Source organism: Emydura macquarii, unplaced genomic scaffold (assembly GCF_026122565.2).
Source record: "Emydura macquarii macquarii isolate MOO-44397 ecotype Brisbane River unplaced genomic scaffold, CSIRO-AGI_Emac_v2 contig_1253, whole genome shotgun sequence".
Classification (NCBI taxonomy): domain Eukaryota; kingdom Metazoa; phylum Chordata; order Testudines; family Chelidae; genus Emydura; species Emydura macquarii.
In genome coordinates this window covers 63,468,973-63,489,260 of record NW_027131390.1, presented here as the reverse complement: position 1 = coordinate 63,489,260, position 20,288 = coordinate 63,468,973, and the positions used below count along the sequence as shown (strand labels likewise).

Here is a 20,288-nt window from a genome sequence, read left to right as displayed (position 1 = left end):
AGTGTTGTCGCCCCCTCCCCCTGCCTCTGTTTTTTTCTTTCCCTGGTTGTATCAAGTCTACAACAAGCTTGTAAGTAACTTGGGCCAAGGACTGTGTTACTTATTCTGTACTGGAAGAAACATAGCACACTATTGGGCACTATAAAATAATCAGTAATAAATAATGACTTGACTAATCAGACCACCACTTCTATGGATTACTTATTTGACCAGAGCCTGGAAGAGCATACGGCAAATTCTGTAGCCATAGAAACAACTGTGACAACTATATAGAGAGGTAACTGAATGTAAGAGACCTTTGTTATGTCAAAGACTCAATTAAATCTCACAAGGCCACTGATACAATAGTCTAGAGAAACATGCATCTCATTTATTAATACCCATAAAATAATTGCTGAGTGATACTCCAGTATTTTGTAACATGGAAAAGAATTTTTTAACATAAAACTTTTCATAATGATCATCCGTACAACAATTATGTGAAGCCATGTACTGTAAATCCTTTGGACTCATGAGAAAATGTGACTATCAGCTATAGTTTGAATTCAGACACGAAGGTATTGTAAACACCACATACAGATCAAACCATCACAATTCTTAGAAACATCCACTTCATTGCACTCGATAGCTATTAAATATATATGTACATTTAGCTACTGTAATACAAGAAAGAACCATAATAAAATTAACCTGGTGCTATATTTTGCACTTACGGTCATTGATTTTTTTGCTAGCAATAAAATACCAAAATAAGGCAAACTGGCACTATTTTGCCATCTAACCAAATGCTACGCCTCCCATATCAGAGCCTTTCAACATCTTTCATGGTATGCATTCCTTGCAGGCAACATGCTAGTCTTTGCAGGTACAATTTCCTAAATGGCTCTACCATTTCCTTTTTAGGAAACAGGCTCAAACAGCTGATGAATGCTCTTTAATCTATTGCAATCGTGGCAATATAGTTCTCCATCCCTTATAAACTAACTAGCAAAATGTTAAAGTCTCGAGCTGCTGGAGTGCAGTAGCAGCCAAAGCACTGCAGCTCTTGGGACTTCGAGGAGAGAAAATTAGTATTTTTCAGTTTCATGAGAGTTCATAAACTTGAAACTCAGTGACATCTGTGCAAGCAGCACCTTAATTAGCCTCCAATGTACTGAACGATTCTGCTCCTCTAGTGAAGACTGCATCCTTCCTTAAAATAGCAAGCAAGCACTTGTACACGCATTAACACACATTCAATTGTAATTCAGCTTTCTTTATTCGACAGCTAGTAATGAAGGGGCAGAGACTAGGCTGTCTTTCAGATAAGCAACATTAATAATGTGTTCTAGTTGATAAAATGGCATGCACATCCAGGCAAAGCAGCCCCCCCGAAAGAGCTTACAGGCACAATTAGACTGTGCGGTCAGTACGAACACGTAAAGCAGCAGGGACCTCAGCTGGTGAAAATCAGCACAGCTCCATTGACCAGCACTGCCCACCTGCCAACTAGCTTTGCAAACTGACTGCAATGATTTTCTCCCTAGCAGCAATTTGCTCTTGCAGCACAGGCACCAGAGACTAGCCCTTGCCGGCAGCTACAGGTGGAGTGAAAGTGCTTTGACAGTCAAGCCCCTTAGGGTATGTCTATGCTACAATTAAAAACGTGCAGCTGGCCTGGGCTAAAGGGCTGTTTAATTGCAGTGTGGATGCTCTGGCTCAGGCTGGAGCCTGGGCTTTTGGACCCTGCAACGTGGGAGGTCCCAGAGTTCAGGCTGCTGCACCCTCCCTGAGCCAGAACATCTAACTGCAAGTATACAGCCCCATAGCCCAGGCCCCCATGAGTCAGTGTCAGCTGGCACAAGACAGCTGCAGGGTTCTACCTGCAGAGTAGATACATCCTTAGAGGTGTAAGACAAGGCTGTTTTATTGTTCCATGAAGGTAACAGTGCTTTACACGCTAGGACTGCTTTTGTTTGCTGTTACAAAGAGGAAGCAAGACATATTTATGCTCTGTACAGGCGGATCCGACATCCAATCAAGTCAACAGGAAAACGCCCATAGACTTCAATGGTGCAAGATCAAGCCCTCAGTGGCCAACGTGCACCTCTTGTTTTCAAGTTTCAGGCTAAACTCTGAATTATAAAAATATCTGCACTCTGACAGGCCTGTTGCTGGCCATCTGTCAGTTTGACAAGTTTGCGTGCTGGAGGATTTTTTAATCCTCAACCTACTTTTCAGGCTTAATCCCCCTGCCAGAAACAGGATTAGAATATTTTCTCTTTGTTAGGATGGCAGGTATGTTAAAATGAAGGAGCCCCACTCTTAATTTATTTTAGTTCTGGTTAATTAAAATTAGACTTCTATGTGCTTTGCCAATACTTAGTGGATACATGTATTTTCGTATCAGACAATGGTTAATAATTCTGAAAATGTCACAGCACTTTCACTCCACATGTAACTAGCCACAGAGGCTACTCTCTGGTGTCTGTGATGCTATGGAGAAAATCACTGCCGTCAGCTTGCAATGATGGTTGGCAAGAGGGCAGTGCTTGTATTAAGGATCTTCTGAGGAACCATTTCTCTGCTGCCTCACAGAGATTTTTATTGAACTGTACTTCAGTAAGGTACTGTGTGTAATTTTACAATGGCTGGCTTTCAAGTCCTTTGTGCTATAGCAGAAGGGAAAACATGTTGTGTGTACTTGAACATGGTTTGGGGGTGATGTAATACCTTTGGGAATTTCCTACATGAAAAAGATTTTGAGTGACATCCTAATCAATGGGCTTTTCTTTTCTTAATGAGCAGCACTGTAACCATTTTGGATTCCACTCTTACCATTTTTTTTTTTACAAGGAAGAATATGCCACTGATTCAGCAGAGTAGAAACACATACTGCAATTTGTGGCTATGCCCCTTGAGGAAGTATCTAAACTTTAATTTAAAAGAAAATATTCCAGCCCTCCTCCTTGCAGAAGAAAGCTTTCCGCATGTGAGCCAAGTGTAAACTGATGCCATATTGTCTGCCTGAGTGTGCAAGCAGGCTGAAGCCAATCTCAGAGGTGTGAGTAACCCTTACTTTAAAACCTAAAGACAACATTGTACTTGTCAACATTACCTATTTCATTTATGATTAAATTTAGTAGAACGTGCTTCTCCCCTAATCTCATGCTGCCTGCCCCTCCTCCAAAAGCCCCACTGTCCCCAACCCTGCTGTTAAGACTTCCAGCTTTTACCCCTCCACCTTCTGTGCTGGAGTTGCACCTTGGCGACAGAAAATTCTCTAGCTCATTGAAAATTACAAGCATAAAATACAATGAATGGAATATCACAATAAGTAACTTAGAGGCTACTCTGGATATTAGTATGACAATGAATTAATTAATTAAGAACCTCAATTACTTAATTAAACTGAAGCTCCCATCTGATACCACACAATCCAGAGCCTTGATGCATACCTCTGCTGGCTATGGAACAGGGCAGCAGATATATGCATGCTACTGAGGAAGGACACGTGCAAACGGTATAGCAGAGACCCCAATAACACTTAAGATGGATAGGCAGAACACATCTGTAAAGAGAGAGCACAGATTGATTAAAACTTTTTAAAAATCTATCCTAAACCAAACGCTAGCAAAAAATTATACTAAAAAATTCCTTTACACTTACAATGCACTGTAAAACATAACAAATGCTGTGTAGTATTATTTTTCATGATGTTACACAGTAAGGGTATTGAGGTTGATATTCTGCTATATATTAATGGGGACCTGAACTCTGACAGCAGAATTAAGTAGTACTCAAAAAGATGGATCAAGATCAGACTTCAAAATAAACAGCCATATTTGCTAAACCAACCAAGAATGTATCTTCGCAGATTGCCATGGGTACATTCAGATCGCTCACAGTTCAACTTACTCTGAGAACAAGAAAATTGTACTTTTCCCACTTCGTTCATCTCTTAAGCCAGATAACATGACAGGCTAGATGAATCACCTTACTGATGTTTGTATGGTAACTCTTATTCTATTTCCCCCATAGTCTTACCTAGCCTTCCACCAGAACATAGCACATAAAGTCACAGTCTGGGAACCCAAAGAGGGGAAAAATGGGTTGAAATTGAGCAAAGTAAATGCATTTGCATTTCCCACTAATTTGAAGTGGGAACTTGTTCTGGAAGGCCAATTTGTGTTCAAATCAGAGTATTTTGAAATATTGTATGGCAGAATAAAAAAAGAGCCTTTTAAAAGCAAATTACCTACCAACTCCCCCACCACATTCCCCCTGCTCCCTGCCAAAAAAAAAAAACACAAAAAACATACCACAGTATCAATTTCTGCCGGGCTCACCATTCGAGACACCTCATCAAAATCTTCAGGAGACATGGGTAAGAGGTTTTCTGTGCTCTGGAGTCTGGAAGGGTGGCTGACGTGGGGAGAAGAGAAAGGGACACCCCTTCAGTGTATTAACATTAATTCTAATGAACAAGCAGCACCCATAAAGTTTCATTTCCCATTTCAAACTCCTTTCATTTTACTTAATTGATTTTTTAATAGCATGTCCCCTCACCATGGCATCTGGGTGCCTCTCATTCCATTTAAAAGGCAACAAGTAGGTAGGTGTCACTGAGATGGGTGACTCAGTAAAGTTACATATAACTTATTTTGCAGTGATGGTAATTACAAAATCTGAATGAATGTGAGCTGTTGGGAAGATACCACCTTTCAGCAAGAGAATCCATTACTGGGGGTTCCTAGTCTCCATGCATAGTACCACTGAAGTTTTGGGATGGGTGCAGACCCTATGCCCATGGGTCCTATTACTACTACACCTACACAGGAATAAAAAACCTGTGGCTGGCCTATGTCAGCTGACTCGGGCTGCGGGACTGAAAAATTGCTGTGTAGACATTCAGGCTTGGGTTGGAGCCAAACTCTGCGACCCTGTGAGGATGCAGGGTCCAAGAGCCCAGGCTCCAGCCCAAGCTCCACTGTCTACACAGCAATGTTTAGCCCTGCAAGCCCAAGTCAGCTGACCTGGGCCAGCCACAGCCATACAATGAGTCCTTTATTCCTGTGTAGCTGTATCCTGCAAGATCATCAGGTCTGACTCTCACAGACCACCACCGGAAAAGGTGCCACAAGCGAGCATGTTCTACTTAGAAAGCCCAGCCAGTTCTTAACTGCACTGCTGTGACACTGTGTTTCACACTCTGCAGTGCAAGTGTGGTTTTAACACAGCTAAAAATCAGATCTGTGTGTGGCTGGGGATACACACTGATCTACCAAAATCAGATCAAGATAGGTCATGTTAGGTCCGTCTCCCCGCTCCCCCCCCCCCCCCAAAAAAAAAAAAAAAACAACTTAGGTAGGCTAATTTTTATGAAAAATCAAGTATGGGAAACAGCTGTAAATTGTCCAAAGATTTCTACATTTTAATATAATAGCTTTCTTCTACTCTATGAAGTGTATCGTGGTGTCCTACCCAATGGGCTTGGCAAAGTAGGGGAGAGATCTAATGGCAAATCATGTACATCTTTAACATTCCTAAAATATACAAAATTATTTGTAGTTTCAAATACTACCCAATTTCTAGAAATCCAACTTATCTGTGCAAACTTACACTTCAGATACGGAGATTAATTCAGTCTTGATGTATCCATTGCCTTTGGGGCCATCTAAATCCATAGGCTCAGAGGCTAAAAAAAACACAAACAAAACAAAATATACATACCCTTAGCAAATTTTCACTTTATGAAAAATCTATTCTATAAATTAAAGAAGCAGTATCAAAAATTAAGTTTTTTTCCTGAAAATATTTTACCAGCTACTGTTACAAGTAAGACTGCCATAATTGAAAAATTAGAGATATTCTTTATATTTCCAGCTGATTTCCATTGTACGTTAAAGAAGACTTTAATTCAGGTCCCCCTGTTTGTGTGAGGTTTTCCCACATACCAAAAGGGAGGAGAAAAAACCAAAGGAAAACAAGCCCTGATCCATGCAGGCAGCAGCTTCTACTCACTGAAGTCAGTACAGCTCCTCACAAGTGCCAGGGTCCATCTACATGGATCTAATTGCTGGTGGAGGCATATGATTGTAAAACCACAAAATATGGCAGGCAGACTCGGGGAGCTGTACGGCCCGAAACTACCATGTACACATTTTTCAGTGTGACTAGATTTCCCATTGACAGTTCCCGTAAAACCACACTTTTTTTCCACCTGTTGAACAATTAAGAAACAACTTCTCACATTTTAGATGGGAAGAATTCAGCAGGTACGGTTTAAAAACACTGGCCATTCTGGTTCAACTACCTCATTTAATGGTACAGCACAGATATTACTTGGTATTCCAACATTTCAGTGACAAACACACACCACAAAACATTTCTGCAAATGAAACACTGATATAACTTACTCTCCTTGGGTCTGGAGTAGTATTTCCCAAAAGCATTGTCTTTGGGAATATTTGGGTACAGATATATCAGTGGATTTTCAGGAATATTTTCAGCCGCCATCACTTTGTAGTTGCGAATGATATCAGGGAAAGTAACAGCTGAGAGCTCCTTCTTGGTATAAGGTTCTACCGAATGGAACTGAGGTTCTAGTGAATAAAGAGAGATGTGAATCCTACAGATGCTGCCAAAAGCATGATTAAAAGTAAACAGAAAAACACAGCTGAGCTTAGGTATTCAGAGAGGGTCAAGTGAAGGGACAGTCTTAGAGAGGGACAGCCAAATCTAATTGCACTGTTACTATTTTTATTTCCAAAGTAAGTACAGCTCCAGGCAGAGGAAAGTATGATAGAATATGTAACGACTGTTTTTTTCACACATTTTACTCAGAGTGACTGGGGTGATGTATGTTGACCTCTGGAAATGGGCTGTAATCATATATTTAAATTAAACTGTGCTGAAATTTACAAGACTGGCCCTTTTCAGCCTTTTCTGATAAAATTCAATTTCCATCACATCACCTGCTACCTGATTTGACCCAAACAACCATGGAGGCAAGCAGGGCATGGACCCCCCCTGCAAGCTGGAAGTTTGGGGAGGGGATAACAAAGGATGACTGGCAAAGGAGGGAGGGGGAAGGTCGCAGAGAAGGAGAAACGATGGATGAGGCAGCTGCTTTCAGCAGCAGAAGTCAGCAGGGTCTCCCAGGCTGGTTAGCAGCTGGGCTTCAGCAGCACAGTGGCAGCCTCCTCCCAGCAGAGGGTGGTCTGTCTCCCACAGCAAAGGCAGGAGGAGGCAGGGAGCCTCTCCCTTTGCAGTCAGGGCAATCCCTGCCACGCCCAGGCCTCTCCCAGCCATCTTGGGTCTGAGTAGAGGACAGCAGGGAAGGAAGGAGCTTAGCCAGGCAAGGAGTGGAGCTGGCTGCAGAGGAGTCCTAGCTGCCCATTCCCCCCGGCATCTTCTTTTCCCCTCTCTGGAGACAGGTGCTGGGGAGCGGGGCTAATGGCAGCCTGGGAAGAGGGGAGGATGGGGGAGGAGGAATCTTGGGCAGATACAGGGGAGATCTGGGAGCCGGCAGGGGGCACCCACCTTGATGTGGGGATGGGAGGGATATGTACAGGGGCATCTCTGGAAGGAGGGAACCTGGGTGGGGGAAATAGTCCAGGGGACATCGGGGATTTGTCCTGCACAACTTCGTGGGCCAAACTGACTCGCCAGAAAAGCTCCGGTACCCACTGAAGCAATGAAAACAGACTGTTCATTGAATACACTAGCGGTGGCACTTATCGGATAGGATTGTTAATTTCACGTACTGCCACAGTCTGGGTAAGGGAGACAGAGGGCTCCAAGGATTTTTAACTGTGGTTTTAAAATGTATGTCAAACCCCAAGTTGGTCTCTAGGGTTACTTACCATTTTGAGATCCCTCTACCCAGGTAAAAGTGATGGCTCCTTCTCGGCTACTTTCACTAAATCTCAGTAAAAATGTTCCTGGCATCTGGTCCTTTAACAAAGCTCGTTCTCTCTCCTTACTGATAAAGCCCATGATACAGCTGTAATGTTGAAAAGAAAAATTGTACATGGTTTACCTGTAAGCACATGCAAAGCATATCGAGCTACCTCATGTAAATAAAAGCAGAATTTTCCAATTGGTTTATAACATCCTATGCAGCTATAATACCACCATCAATGCACAAATTAAAATGCACTCTCACTCCTGTAAAAATTGGAAAAGCTGGTTTGACTGCTGCATGCTGGGTGCACTGTAATCTTTGAGCAGCCGCTAGCCAGAGTAGCAACATTCAGCTCTTTCTCTCTTGCTATGTCTAATGTGCTGTAAAACATTGTTGTCTCAAGACTCTTTAAAATCAGAAATTGTTTTGTTATCCAAAATAACCAGTGTCTGAGTTCAGGCGAGTAATATAAAGTTAGTCAACTTACTCGTGTGTGTTTGCAAGACCAGGGCCTAGCTGGCAGTTTTAACTTAGGGGGACTATTAAGCGGGCATTAAAGAAAACTGTTACTGCTTTCCTTTTCGACATCCTGTGTTTGCTTTAGTATCCAGTGCTCCTGTCTGAACCACAGACAATTGTTTGGGTTTCTCAGTATTCTTTGGTTTTGCGCTCTCTTTCCAGACAGTATGTGCACCTCTGCCAGATCAGATATTAAGTCTAGGTTATTTCAACCCCAGTATTTCATTGGGTGTTAAACCATGTTCTCTTACATGCGGAAACAATCTGGTAGCAGCTCACTTTAACTTTCTCTCCCTCTGTGTGCCATAGCTACCAGACATAGGATACTATGGTGCTTGGTCCATCTGGAAAGGTTTAATCTGTTGTCAGAGGACGCTTCAGAGGGATCTCGGATGACTTTTATGGTCTTGAAGGGAAGCGGCTGTAAGGAGAGCATGTGTTGTCTGTATTTACCTGTGTGGTGCAGCGTAGGCCAGTGTGTAATCAGAGAGTAACCTCTATTATACTATCAAGATGGTGAAGACCTTAAAAGGTGGATGATGTCTGAACAGAAATACTCATCACAACAAAAGGGTCTCAAAGAGGTCACTAAGGAACAGAGTACCCTCAAAACAATGACCTCTATCCATTAGATAGATTTGTGTTTCATGCTTCTGGATGAGGTAGCTCTGATGCATTCAGCCAGCAATATTGTCCAGGTTTTTTCCAGTAGATCAGAGTTTGTGGGAAAGGCAAGACATTTTTAGCTTCAAAATAGTGTTTAAAAAGCCAGTTTTATTTATATAGGAGTCCTAGATAATGGTTCAAAAGTCCTCTGAACCAGTGCTCTTTCCTCATGCAAACAATCATTTATGTAATTAAACCACAATTACTCTAGGTAAATATGTATCTTGGCAAGCCCAGTAAATGAGGAAATACACCATCTACCCAAAAGATAACAGTTGACATCTACAAGGTAAAATATATAGTTAGAGATATTTAAAAGAAGAACATTTCAGATGTTGTAGGTAACAGCTACAAAAGATCCCTTAAAGATTATATATCCCAACCCTTTGTTTGGCATTCTTCAGCTTGATATATGAAAAAGGCAATTTGGGGGCAATTATGATTCCTATTAGATCAATGCTGATGCCATGTATATGCAACAGGTGTTCATATTGCACAAAAACAGTAAAAATGTTTGGCAGTCTTTCTGACTCAGGGGGGTTTACCCCCTCTTAATTTACTTTCAGCTATTTGGCTTTCCTAGAAAAAACAATAAATGTTTTAAAGTCAGTGGCTAACGTAACAAACCTATTTATCTTTGTTTCTAAAGAGCTTTTTATTGTGTTACCTGCCTGCAAATCCTCTATTCAGTTGAGAATAAAGGTTTTTTTGTACCTTGCTTAATTTGAAGCACATGAGAAATTCTCTTACTCACATGTGTAAGTACCTTGTTCAATCAAAGTCTATATCCATAATTTTTCTGGTCTATATTTATTAGCCCTGGATAGGAGTATTATCTTGCCAGCAGAAACACCCTAAAATTGTCATTAAAACTGTAAGAAAGTTGGTCATTGTTATCATTAGTTATTGATTGCCAATCTTGATGCATAGCCATTTTTGCAGTAAGTCACTCAAGGTTCACAGGATCAGAAGCACCTCTCAGCATATGAGCTGTGAACAGGATTGTAAAATAAGGTCAAATCTGAACTGACAACTAAAAAGCAGGATTAAAACCTCATTGTGAGCCTACTTGTGGCAGCAGCTGGAGCCCATTATTAAAGGTACTATGTTGGTGACGTCAGCAACACTGAAACCCAAGGTTTCCAAATCATTATTAAATGAGAAAGGAACTGATTTTCAATCTGGAAAAAAGCTTTACTATGAACATTTTAATCTTTTCACATTTAATCAGTGAAGATGAGTTGCTGTAGCTGGACTCCATCACTGGTATCAAAAGAATCAGTCAATCCAGCTGTTGCCAACAGGAGGCTCACAAATGCCCCTTTTTAAATAAGGGTGAACGTTGTATCCCCCACAGCACCTCAGTCTTCACCTGCTAAACTCCTGCTCTTGCCAGCAAATTCAGTTCTGCTTTGGGATGTGCTGAAAGCTCACTGCAGTGCAGGCTGAGAGCTGGTCATTCATCTCACTTAACCTGAAACTAATCTGAACGCTGACCTTTGGCATTAAAAGGCAGTGCAAAGGGTTTGTTTATTAAACACCTGTCCTTTTACCACTGCTTCAGCTAACATGCAGAGGATCTGTCTGGCTCCTTCCAATGAACACCCAGAACAAACCTCATTTACCCTATTTCGTACTCACATTTTTATTCTGATCACAACTGTCATTTTAACAGCGCTAAAGGCTTGAGCCATCAGCCAGTCATCTTCATTAGCAACATACAAGATTCTTACCCATCATTCCAGAGGCATAAGAGGTGTTTTTTAATGAGTTCAAGGATGCCCTCAATCCACAGCCAAAAGGGAAAATTTTTATCATTTATATTTTCCTGAAATTACAGTACACGGGGAAGAAAACACAAATAATTGTTACAAAAAGAAATCTGAGTACAATGGAATTTACTTATAGCAGTGTCCTGAAACAGCTGTGGTGTCTCCCTTCCTCTCTTCTCCACCCCTATATTTCTTTGCATTTTTCCTCTTTCTTTCTTGTTCCTTTTTGCTGCTCTTTTTATTTGATTTATTTTTGCTGTCTCCTCTCTTCCCTCCTCTCTGATCACTCTAGTTCCTCCACTCGCTATGAGGAAAGATACTGTGTATAGATGAGGTGCATCCATTGGTACCATCCTAAGCTGGTCTGTGTGGCACAGATGCAAGGAAGAGAAGCTTGGGCTGGCAAGGTGATACCTTGGCCTGCAGCACCTTGCATGTGACCTGCTGCCACCGCAGGCATCTATATTGGGGTATGACTTCACTGCAGAGTTAACTTGAGCTCTTCCTTGGGTGTTGCCCCTAACCTAACTCCTGTCCACTGGAGACTACCCTTTTTATTTAAGAGCAATTAAAGCTCCCTCATTTGATGATTAACAGGTGAAATAAGAGTGCTGGAATAAAAGCCAGGAACAGTAGATGGTTGTATCTATGATTTATGAATTTCAATATAACATAATGTAAAATGCTGTAGGTGCCTTCTACAGAAATTTAAGATCCAGCCCCTGAAAAAATGCACACAACTCAGCAGTCTAAACTCACCCCCCATACATGAACCAACCATAACTGAACAAAAGTATTCACCCCCCACTTGCCTTCCCAAAAGCCTAGTGAAAAAAAGTATAAAGAGCTGTATTTAATACAATACCCAGGTAGAAAAACGCCACGCTAGAAAATCCTCAAACAAGAAGAGTCAAAGATTTGTCTTCACTATCTAAATTGCTAAATAGACTCTTCCTACCTTGCAGAATCTTGTCCAGGGAATTAGGCCATCAAGAGATCCTCCACCTGTTAAACCTAAACAACAAACAATAGACTGGTTTCAAACAACATGTTTATTTAAAATATCAGTTAGGTTCAAAATTTAATGAAGGTGAAACCAATCTGTATTTACGTATTAAATTCTAAGTATTTGTTTAGAGGAAGAGAAGCTGTTGCTTTAACTGTTTGAATAGCTGGTACAGAAATTGCAATGCAGTTTTGCAGAGTAGCCCCTCTAGAAAGTGTTCTGGAGAAGCAAATGTATGCGAATGACAAACATATGTTCTGACAGGCACTAGAAGGGCAACTGAGAGCTCTGCTACAGATTTTATATTAACAATAAAATAGAGTAGGAATTGTCTCTTTGTATTTGGATTAATCTAAAAGTGTTATATACTTAGCTATTTTCATCTTCAAAATAATTCTAGAAATTTGGTCCAATCATGCTCCATTTATTGGCAGAAGCCATCACACTGAATTTAAAAGGACTATCCATGTGAGTAAAGAGAGAAAATTGGCCCATTAACTTATTTATCATTGCAACATCCTGTGAGATCAAGTCGTATTCTCATTTCAGTGTTGGTGACTTGCCAAAGGTCACACAGGAAGTTTGCACCATGGCCAAGAATAAATCTCATATCCCCAGTCTTCCAACCCTACCCTTAACCAAAAAATCACTCTCTCTCCTATTAGAATCCAAGAGAGTGGGAGTGTGTGTGTTTGCTGTTTTGATGAAATGGCTGTAGCTTTTCCCTTAAAGGAAATTTGCCCAGTTGCCTGTGCTATGGCCTAAGAACATGCCACTGTTGCTCTCTGGACCTAAGTTCAACTACATCAGTGGCACCAACCTCTCATCATCACTAGGAAAGTAGCGTACATTTGTACTTGCGCTCACAGAAGACGAAGATGCGGTTGTTAATTGCTATCAACTATTAAGTATTCCCACTATCATTCACAACCTGACTTTCAACTATGGGTCATGAGACCCCAGAATCTCAGAGGAAACTGTACATTCTGGCTTTGTCAACTGCAAACCTTTCCAACTATGACTCCATCCAATATCCTTCTCTTCCTCCCAATATTAATCAATCAATCAGACTACAAATTCCAGGCACAGGGGAAATATTTTTTTTTCCCTGTGTCCACCTAGAATGAGAATCTCAGTTCCCAACACCATTCATAGTATCGCAGCACAGACTATGCACACCTTCATATCTGGAAGAACGGGTACGGTCAGCTGGACTCCATATCCTACTGAATTACATACAGCGCAGAAGGGAGTCTTGAATTTATTGCAGTTAAAGGGGTTTCTCCCATCAATCTTTCCAGTACTGAGATATGGTATTATAACTAAAATGTAATGTAATGATAAGATGGAAGATAACCTCCACTTAAGTTTGTAAATAGGTATCACATTTTGGGAATTTCTCAAGTTGTAAAATAGCAAACAGAGACAAATCAATGGTCAATATCTCTTTATCTAACAGCAGGAAACCTTTATTTTTTATGATGAATATATTCTGCCTTTGTTAAATATTACCAAACTTTAAAACACATAGAAAAGTGATCTAAACTAACAATGGTAAATTACATTAATGAAGGCTGACAAACTTTTTAAAGATCGGATATCTTGACACTTGCAAGAGCTAGAAAAAATGCTTTATAAAATACAGGACAACTAGGATTTCCAATTTAGTTTTTAAATGGAAATGTTTCCGGGAATTAACAATAAAAAGTTTTGCTTTTTAAATGAAATCTATCCTTCCAGATTGTTATACAAACACTACAGCATTGTATTAGTCAGTGTGTCTGAGAACTAGGCAGGAAACTGACACATCATTGCGTTGTTCAAATGGGAATACACACAAAGTGAAGGATGAATTAGGGTTTAGTTAAGGACATGGACAGAAGGGCAGGAGATTTTTAACTTGACACATCCCTTTAATGCTATCACAGGTCTCTTTGTCTAGCCGTGCTTTTTATGCACTGAGTCAAGACTGTATATAGCAGATCGTGGTCTATGGCCAAATGTAATATGAAAATTCCTGACAAAAATTACAGTTACCTGGGATAAATGACCCATTTCTTGAAGCAATATTCCAATGCAGTGTGTGTGTGTGTGTGTGTGTGAGAGTGTGTGAGAGAGAGAGAGAGAGAGAGAGAGAGAGAGTTAGTTAGTTAGTTAGTTAGTTACAGGATCTAACCCTTTAATCTATACAAACTACTCAGGTAGAGAAATGGGAAATGTCTTCAATGTCATAACACTGTGTGACCACAATACAACCATTCTCTGCGTTACAGAATTCTGAACACTAATAGTTGAAAATGGTATTGGACTACATAGTACAACTATAAAAAAAAATCCATTATAAAATAGTGTAAAATAAAAATGTCTCTGAATGTAAAGTAACAATGGTAGATAACTGCAACAAAAAAAGAGATCCAACATGGTAGAGAGCACAGCTGGTCAAAAAACATTTCAAATTTCAAAATCTGACTTTAAAAAAAAAAAAGGCAGGAGGGAGACAAGCTTTTCATGTTTTTCTATGGAAAAGTTCATTCCATTTTTGTCTAGCAATAAGTCATTTTTCCATAACAGTCAAACAGGCCATCTGCTTACTTAATATAACCAAGAAGAAGGAACATAAAAGGACTTGTAGATATAGGAAATGTTGCAATAGGATCATACCAAGAAGTTTCTCCCCCAGCATGCTCAACTGATCTGCATGAAGTCCCCTTTTAGTTACAGAAGAGAACTGCCAACTCAGCACTTCAGAAAGCTGTGACCATCTTGCACAAGGTGGATTCAGAAAGAAGGACAAGTTCTAGAGAGAAAACATCATGTCCACAATCTTAAACACATGTGAAACTTAGCATGAGCAAAAGTGAAAAAAAGCTGCAAAGAGTAATTGTGAGTTTGCTTAAGATATGGTGAAGTTTGATGATAAATGAGGACTTGGACCTAGATGGAAGGTCTCGTTAGCCATGGAGAAGCAGTAACAATACTGATGGACTCTCATTCTCCGAGAAAAAAGCAAGCTATGGCACTTCTGGCTGTGTTAAATCTTACCCAACAAACCATTCATGTTACTGAAGAGGAATGGATTTATTTACTGAATATATACAGTACACTGGGAGAAACCAAATAAACATCTGAAAATAGGTGTATAAAACATGATAAAGGAAACTACAAATAGTTAGGTTTGTTTTTAAAAAAGAAGAAACAAAACACCAAACAAACAAAAACAACAAAAAAACCAATCCTAGGTCCAATAAGAACTGAATTTCAGAATAAAGATGGAAGAATTAATTATGTCAAATATTATCAATTAACATGGAAAGACAATCCAAATCTCCCTTGTAAATTACTTAGTAGTTTTAGATACTGACTTAGATAGGACATTAAGAGTCTCTATCTTTTACTTAAACAATACAAAGAAGTAAGTATTTTGCAAATACCTTGGGTTCAGTGGTCAGCATGTTGTACCACAAAATGGAAGCCCATCCACTTGGAAGCTGGCTCACATTTGAGATCACAACAATGGGAAGAGATGTGGTCTATAAAGGAGAGAGATTTTTGGAATTATCTGGGATATAGTTATACTACTATATATACTTTATTACATCGAAATTGATTTAGGTATATGTACTATAATTTTTCATATACAATACATTATCAGTCTGTGCTGAACAGGGGTTATGTCCGTACACAATATCGCTCAGAATTCAATAGTTGAAGTGGTGTTATGAAAAACTGCTGTATTACGAGTGCCTATAGGCCCGTGAATCCACCATTGCTGACAGGGCCTGTAGCAGGTACACCTTAGACAGGGCTAATGTAAAATACTTAAGGTTAACAATGGTATTTAGACCTCAAAAGTCATGCTAAAAAATCAGCTGCATCCTTCGAAATCCTGCCATATATGGGAAACGCACAAAACATGTCAAAAACTCACTAGTGAAGGGCTGTCGTAAGTGCTGGTAGAGACTGCTCTAATTAAGCTTAATAACAGTTTCCATCATCATTCCCTATTTTCACATGATCATAACTTACCAAACCGTTTGTGTTGAAGTTTTCTAGGCTTGCATATGGAGGGGAGGGAGAGTTGGGTTTTTTGGGAGTGGTGGAGTGCTGAAATTGGTAGGCATCCCTTCAATCAAGATACTGGTTTTACATCTCATTCAAAAGTTGGCACCTCAAGCAGCAGCATGGTCTTCTAATGGTAGGCTGGGGCATTGGCTCAGTTCTGACATGAAGGGAAGAGTGCTACCCAAAGAACTGCAGGTACTACTTCTTGCGGCACCAAGCGTTCTCTGTGAGGTTTTAAAACCAGACCCAGCCTTACTTACGTGCTGAGATTTGAAAGAACCAAAATGCAAAGGTGCTGTCACTATTTGCGGTGATGCTGCTAAGTGTCATCAATGTATCTGAAAACAACACTGGAAGTGGAAAAAATGCTGAAAATTCTAATACGGTAGAACCTTAATTTTATGAATATCCCTTTTACAAACTATTTTTCTCTCTTGGGGGGAAAAAAATAAATCACAACAAAAGTGATGTTGATGAAGAAAATGTAGCTGTCTTCAGTGCACTGAAAATTCCTTTGCACTGGTTTGAAGGACAAGAAAAAAGTGATACGCTGGATCATGCTGCATCTTATGCACCATAGCTACTGTAATTCTGAGATGTTCATAAAAATTGAACTCAAAGCACCCCAATTAGTTCATAAAATAGGGGCTCTACTCTCCTTAAATTATTTAGTAGCTCTGTATGACTAAAATTACTCTGAATTAATTCCACTCCTATCTAATCTAAGTAGTAACCTTACCTCTAGATCTACTACCAGCCCTGGCTGGCACAGCTGAGTTTCAAAGCTGAGGGAATGAAGCTCTTCTGTTACAATGAGAGGACCCTTTAAAAAACAATCACAGGAAAGTAAATGATTAAGCTCAAATCCTTAAAACACTGTAAATAAGACATTTTAGGCTGTTAGGCTTGATACTGTACAGGAACCAAGTTAGTAAGGTCCCTTTTATTCCCCCAGCACTGGGTAAGCTATGAAGTTACTGTCGGTCCAAATAACACACCATGTAGCATTCACTGGTTAAGGTAAAAGCAAGCTATTTTTCGAATATTCATATTAAATGCTTCTAGGGATCAGAACAAGTTTCATTAGGCAGGGAAGGGAGCAGTTACTACGTCCATCTTCAATGGTCTCCTGGCTTAGACAGAATGAGCCTCCCCCCATTTTTTCTTTTTGTTTCTAACTTGTTTAGAAATGCAAAGAAAATGGAGCACGAGTGGCAGTTTGGGGTTTATACCACAGGATAACTCTGGGTAATATCATACAGCTTTGGACTCTATGGAAAACCAAAACGCTCACTTGTACCTTGTTATCTGAAACTTCTTTGAATCTGCTCCAATGGTCAACTGCAATTGCCAAACATTGGGTGAAGTGTCTCTGCTGCAGAGGTATATGGAGGGCACTTGCCATGGCAAACTTCACTCTGTGCAGGCAGTGGGAACCTTCACCTCACCTGTACCCTTATAGATGCTCCTTCCCTAAGACTTGGAACGGATAACAGCCAGGGCACTGGCTGTGGTACATAGCATAGTTCCCTAGAGAGCACATGGACACTTCAGCAGGAACTCCATCTGAATCCCCTCCATGGCTGCTACTGAGCAGTCCCAGGGAAATTCTGCCATTGGCAAAAATTCTTGTTAGAGCCATACTTCCCGGGGGGAAGGGAAGCACAAAGGAACAGCGTCAAGCTGGGAACGTCCATATAGGACAGCTCCTGCGTCTGTCATTCTAGGGCTTGCTTTCCATGAGATGATACATTCCTATCCTGCCCTGACCATTTTCCTCTTCAGAATTTTCCATGGGATTGGGCAGTTTGGCCCATTATGAGGCATTTAGTAGTCATATTAATATTAATCAAAAACTGAACCAAAAGGTGGGGGGGGAAGAGAAATTGGTGCTTCTTACCTCGTTAGTTCTGCTTCCTGTATTTTTTTGTTCCTTTAATTGCTGCAAACAAGAAAAACATCCCCAAAATAAATGATGGTCCTGACTGAAAAAGTGATTGCATTACAAGTAAAAGATGTGAGTATTTACATAAAGTAGCATTTGCATGGTCCCTTCTGCATAACTGACCATGAATCCGCTGCATTAGTGTCTGATCCTATTTAGCTCCCAAATGTGGGAACCAGGGGATTTGACTGTAGATACAGTGCATAACTGCTGTCCCTTTATAAAGCAGTCTATTGTGAAAACAGATGTTGCAGCCTGAATTAATACCTTTTTATCATGCTGCAATGATTGTGTATAAGAGGCCTTTCATAAAGGCACAGCAACAGTTATTGAGGAGGGTGGGATAGACTGAATGATGGATTATGATCAATGAGTGTCCACCCTAAATTGGTCCAGGAGAATTATCAGCAGACTGTACCATTGTTAGTGTCCTATATATAGGTCTAGGCACACGGGGGGAAAAGAATCCCAATATTAGAGTGTTGATTTATTCCTCTCCAGTTAGGACGGACACTGGCTACCCTTCCTAATCTAGCATGGCAATGAGATTATTTAGTCTGCTAAATTTGTGGAGCTGTTGTTGTCCAACAGCCCTCTTCCCTAGACAATTCGGTTCTAACCTTTCTTCCCTACTCCATCAGAACCTCCTGACTCATGGTCTGCTGCAGAATCTTTTCCAGTAACTCTCTCCTACTTAGCTCAGAACCTCTACTGCTGCAGGCTTCCTCCTTTCTTCTCTTCCTCACAGAAATTGATACCTTCTCTACAATTCATCAAGAAACGTTTGTTCCAGGCCACTGAACAGTAAAAACTTTCCAGTGTAGTAACAGACTCCGGCTCTCCTAGGACCCAATCTTGCTTTCACTGAAGTCAGTGGCATAACACCGTATGTCGGAGACAATTGGCTACTTGGTATCATTAGGGTAGAAAGCAGTGGCACTTTAAAGTAGCATAGGGTCAGTACTTAAAGAAATTCTTTCTGCAAACCATGATTTAAGATATATGAGAAAGTGATCTAAAAATGTCAGTAGGCGTGGGAAAGCGAGCAAAGTGTACCCACCAGGTGCCTGAACTCTGCTGCTAGACTTCCATTCGTAGATTCCTCCATGTTCATTACTTTTGTATTTGTTCCCAGAATGTTAAATTTTCTGAACCTATGCAAAGAGAGGGGGAGAGTTATAAGACTTTAATTAAAAAAAAAAAAAAAGTGGCAAAATATTGGGGAGAGTGCAGGTGCAACATACCCTTTTACTGTGTTCTTCTCATTCACGTCCCTGAAAAGGAGATTCAGATCTTTGTAAGTTCCAAAAGAAAACCCTCCACACAGAATACTTTGATTTGCAATTGACAGAGCTAGTAGAAAATTGGTAAAAATACTTGTGAAAAAAATTAATATTTGTGCAAAAAATTCAGTGACATTTTCAGAACTTTTTGATCAGCTCTAGTAATCAAAAAAGCAAAGCGTACACTAGATTAAATGTATTTCACATGACACTGGATATTTTTCCCTAAAGTTTAGATTTTTTCCAAAGTGAATTTATAATGAAAGACAGCTCTTCATTTTACTACACTGTTTATAACTTTGCTATTCTATTGCAAAAGCTAAGAGTTGATAAGCTACTTTCATTCTAACCCTCCTATTTTCAAGCACAAAGAGCTACCCTTTAACTTGAACCAGTGTTGCCAGTGTTCATGATTTTATCATGAATCTTGTGATATTTGGTGTTAAGCCCCAGATCCTGGAGTCAACTGATTATACGAGAATCTCAGTTGGTTTTGTTTTTTTAAAGTACGTTTCTAATCCTTGTAGTGTTTGTGGAGAAAAGCCTGACTGCAGATTAAAGAACAGACGGTAAATAAAAAGAACCCATAATTTATTATTTTTAAAATATCATGATTTTTAAGCCAACCATGATTTCTGGAGGCCTGATTTTGGATGCGTGGGGTTGGCAATAGTGTTGAATTATCTCAAGGATATTGTTGGCTGATAGCTCATTTTTGCTTAAAAAGCTTGGTAACGGTCTATTTGGAGTTTTCTGACTGGAGTATGAATTAGCAGAGTTGGGGTTTTTTGTGGTTTTTTTTTTGTTTTTGTTTTTGTTTTTTTTCCAGTTAAGACATTTCTCAGATGCCTGTCTTAGGAGGCTCGTTCTGCATGTGGATAACTCAAAACTGGTTTTGTCTTAAAAGTTAAATCTTGTCACTTGTCTCACAGTCCCCAGCGTGGAATGCCTTCCAGATAATTAAAGCTTTCCGTGAGTGAAAACAGCATAGGGTCAAATTCTGCTCTCAGATGTGACTAATGGGGGATGCGCCCGCACACAGAATGGTGTCCATAATTCACCTGCCCAGTGAGTGACCTTGGGAAATAGGACTCCAGTCCTACAATGAGTTCTGCATGAGTGGGACCTATATGGAACTCACTGCAGG

At 40.2% G+C, this 20,288-nt stretch overlaps 1 protein-coding gene across 3 annotated transcripts in view; it reads right to left on the bottom strand.

Moving 5' to 3' along the window:
* Nucleotides 1–350: 350 nt before the first annotated feature.
* STAT1 (signal transducer and activator of transcription 1) overlaps nucleotides 351–20,288 on the bottom strand; it is a 44,658-nt gene continuing 24,720 nt past the window's right edge. For 2 of the 3 annotated variants that reach the window (XM_067549004.1, XM_067549006.1), the window contains 13 exons: nucleotides 19,103–19,132; nucleotides 18,919–19,012; nucleotides 17,814–17,855; nucleotides 16,653–16,736; nucleotides 15,283–15,381; nucleotides 14,513–14,648; nucleotides 11,804–11,859; nucleotides 10,807–10,901; nucleotides 7,848–7,987; nucleotides 6,399–6,584; nucleotides 5,602–5,677; nucleotides 4,302–4,404; nucleotides 351–3,550 (listed from right to left, as the gene is read on the bottom strand). In XM_067549004.1, coding sequence (XP_067405105.1) covers nucleotides 3,527–3,550; nucleotides 4,302–4,404; nucleotides 5,602–5,677; nucleotides 6,399–6,584; nucleotides 7,848–7,987; nucleotides 10,807–10,901; nucleotides 11,804–11,859; nucleotides 14,513–14,648; nucleotides 15,283–15,381; nucleotides 16,653–16,736; nucleotides 17,814–17,855; nucleotides 18,919–19,012; nucleotides 19,103–19,132 — 1,165 coding nt within the window. In that variant the 3' untranslated portion in view covers nucleotides 351–3,526. The remainder of the gene's footprint in view (nucleotides 3,551–4,301; nucleotides 4,405–5,601; nucleotides 5,678–6,398; nucleotides 6,585–7,847; nucleotides 7,988–10,806; nucleotides 10,902–11,803; nucleotides 11,860–14,512; nucleotides 14,649–15,282; nucleotides 15,382–16,652; nucleotides 16,737–17,813; nucleotides 17,856–18,918; nucleotides 19,013–19,102; nucleotides 19,133–20,288) is intronic. The other variant, XM_067549005.1, reaches the window with a different exon arrangement.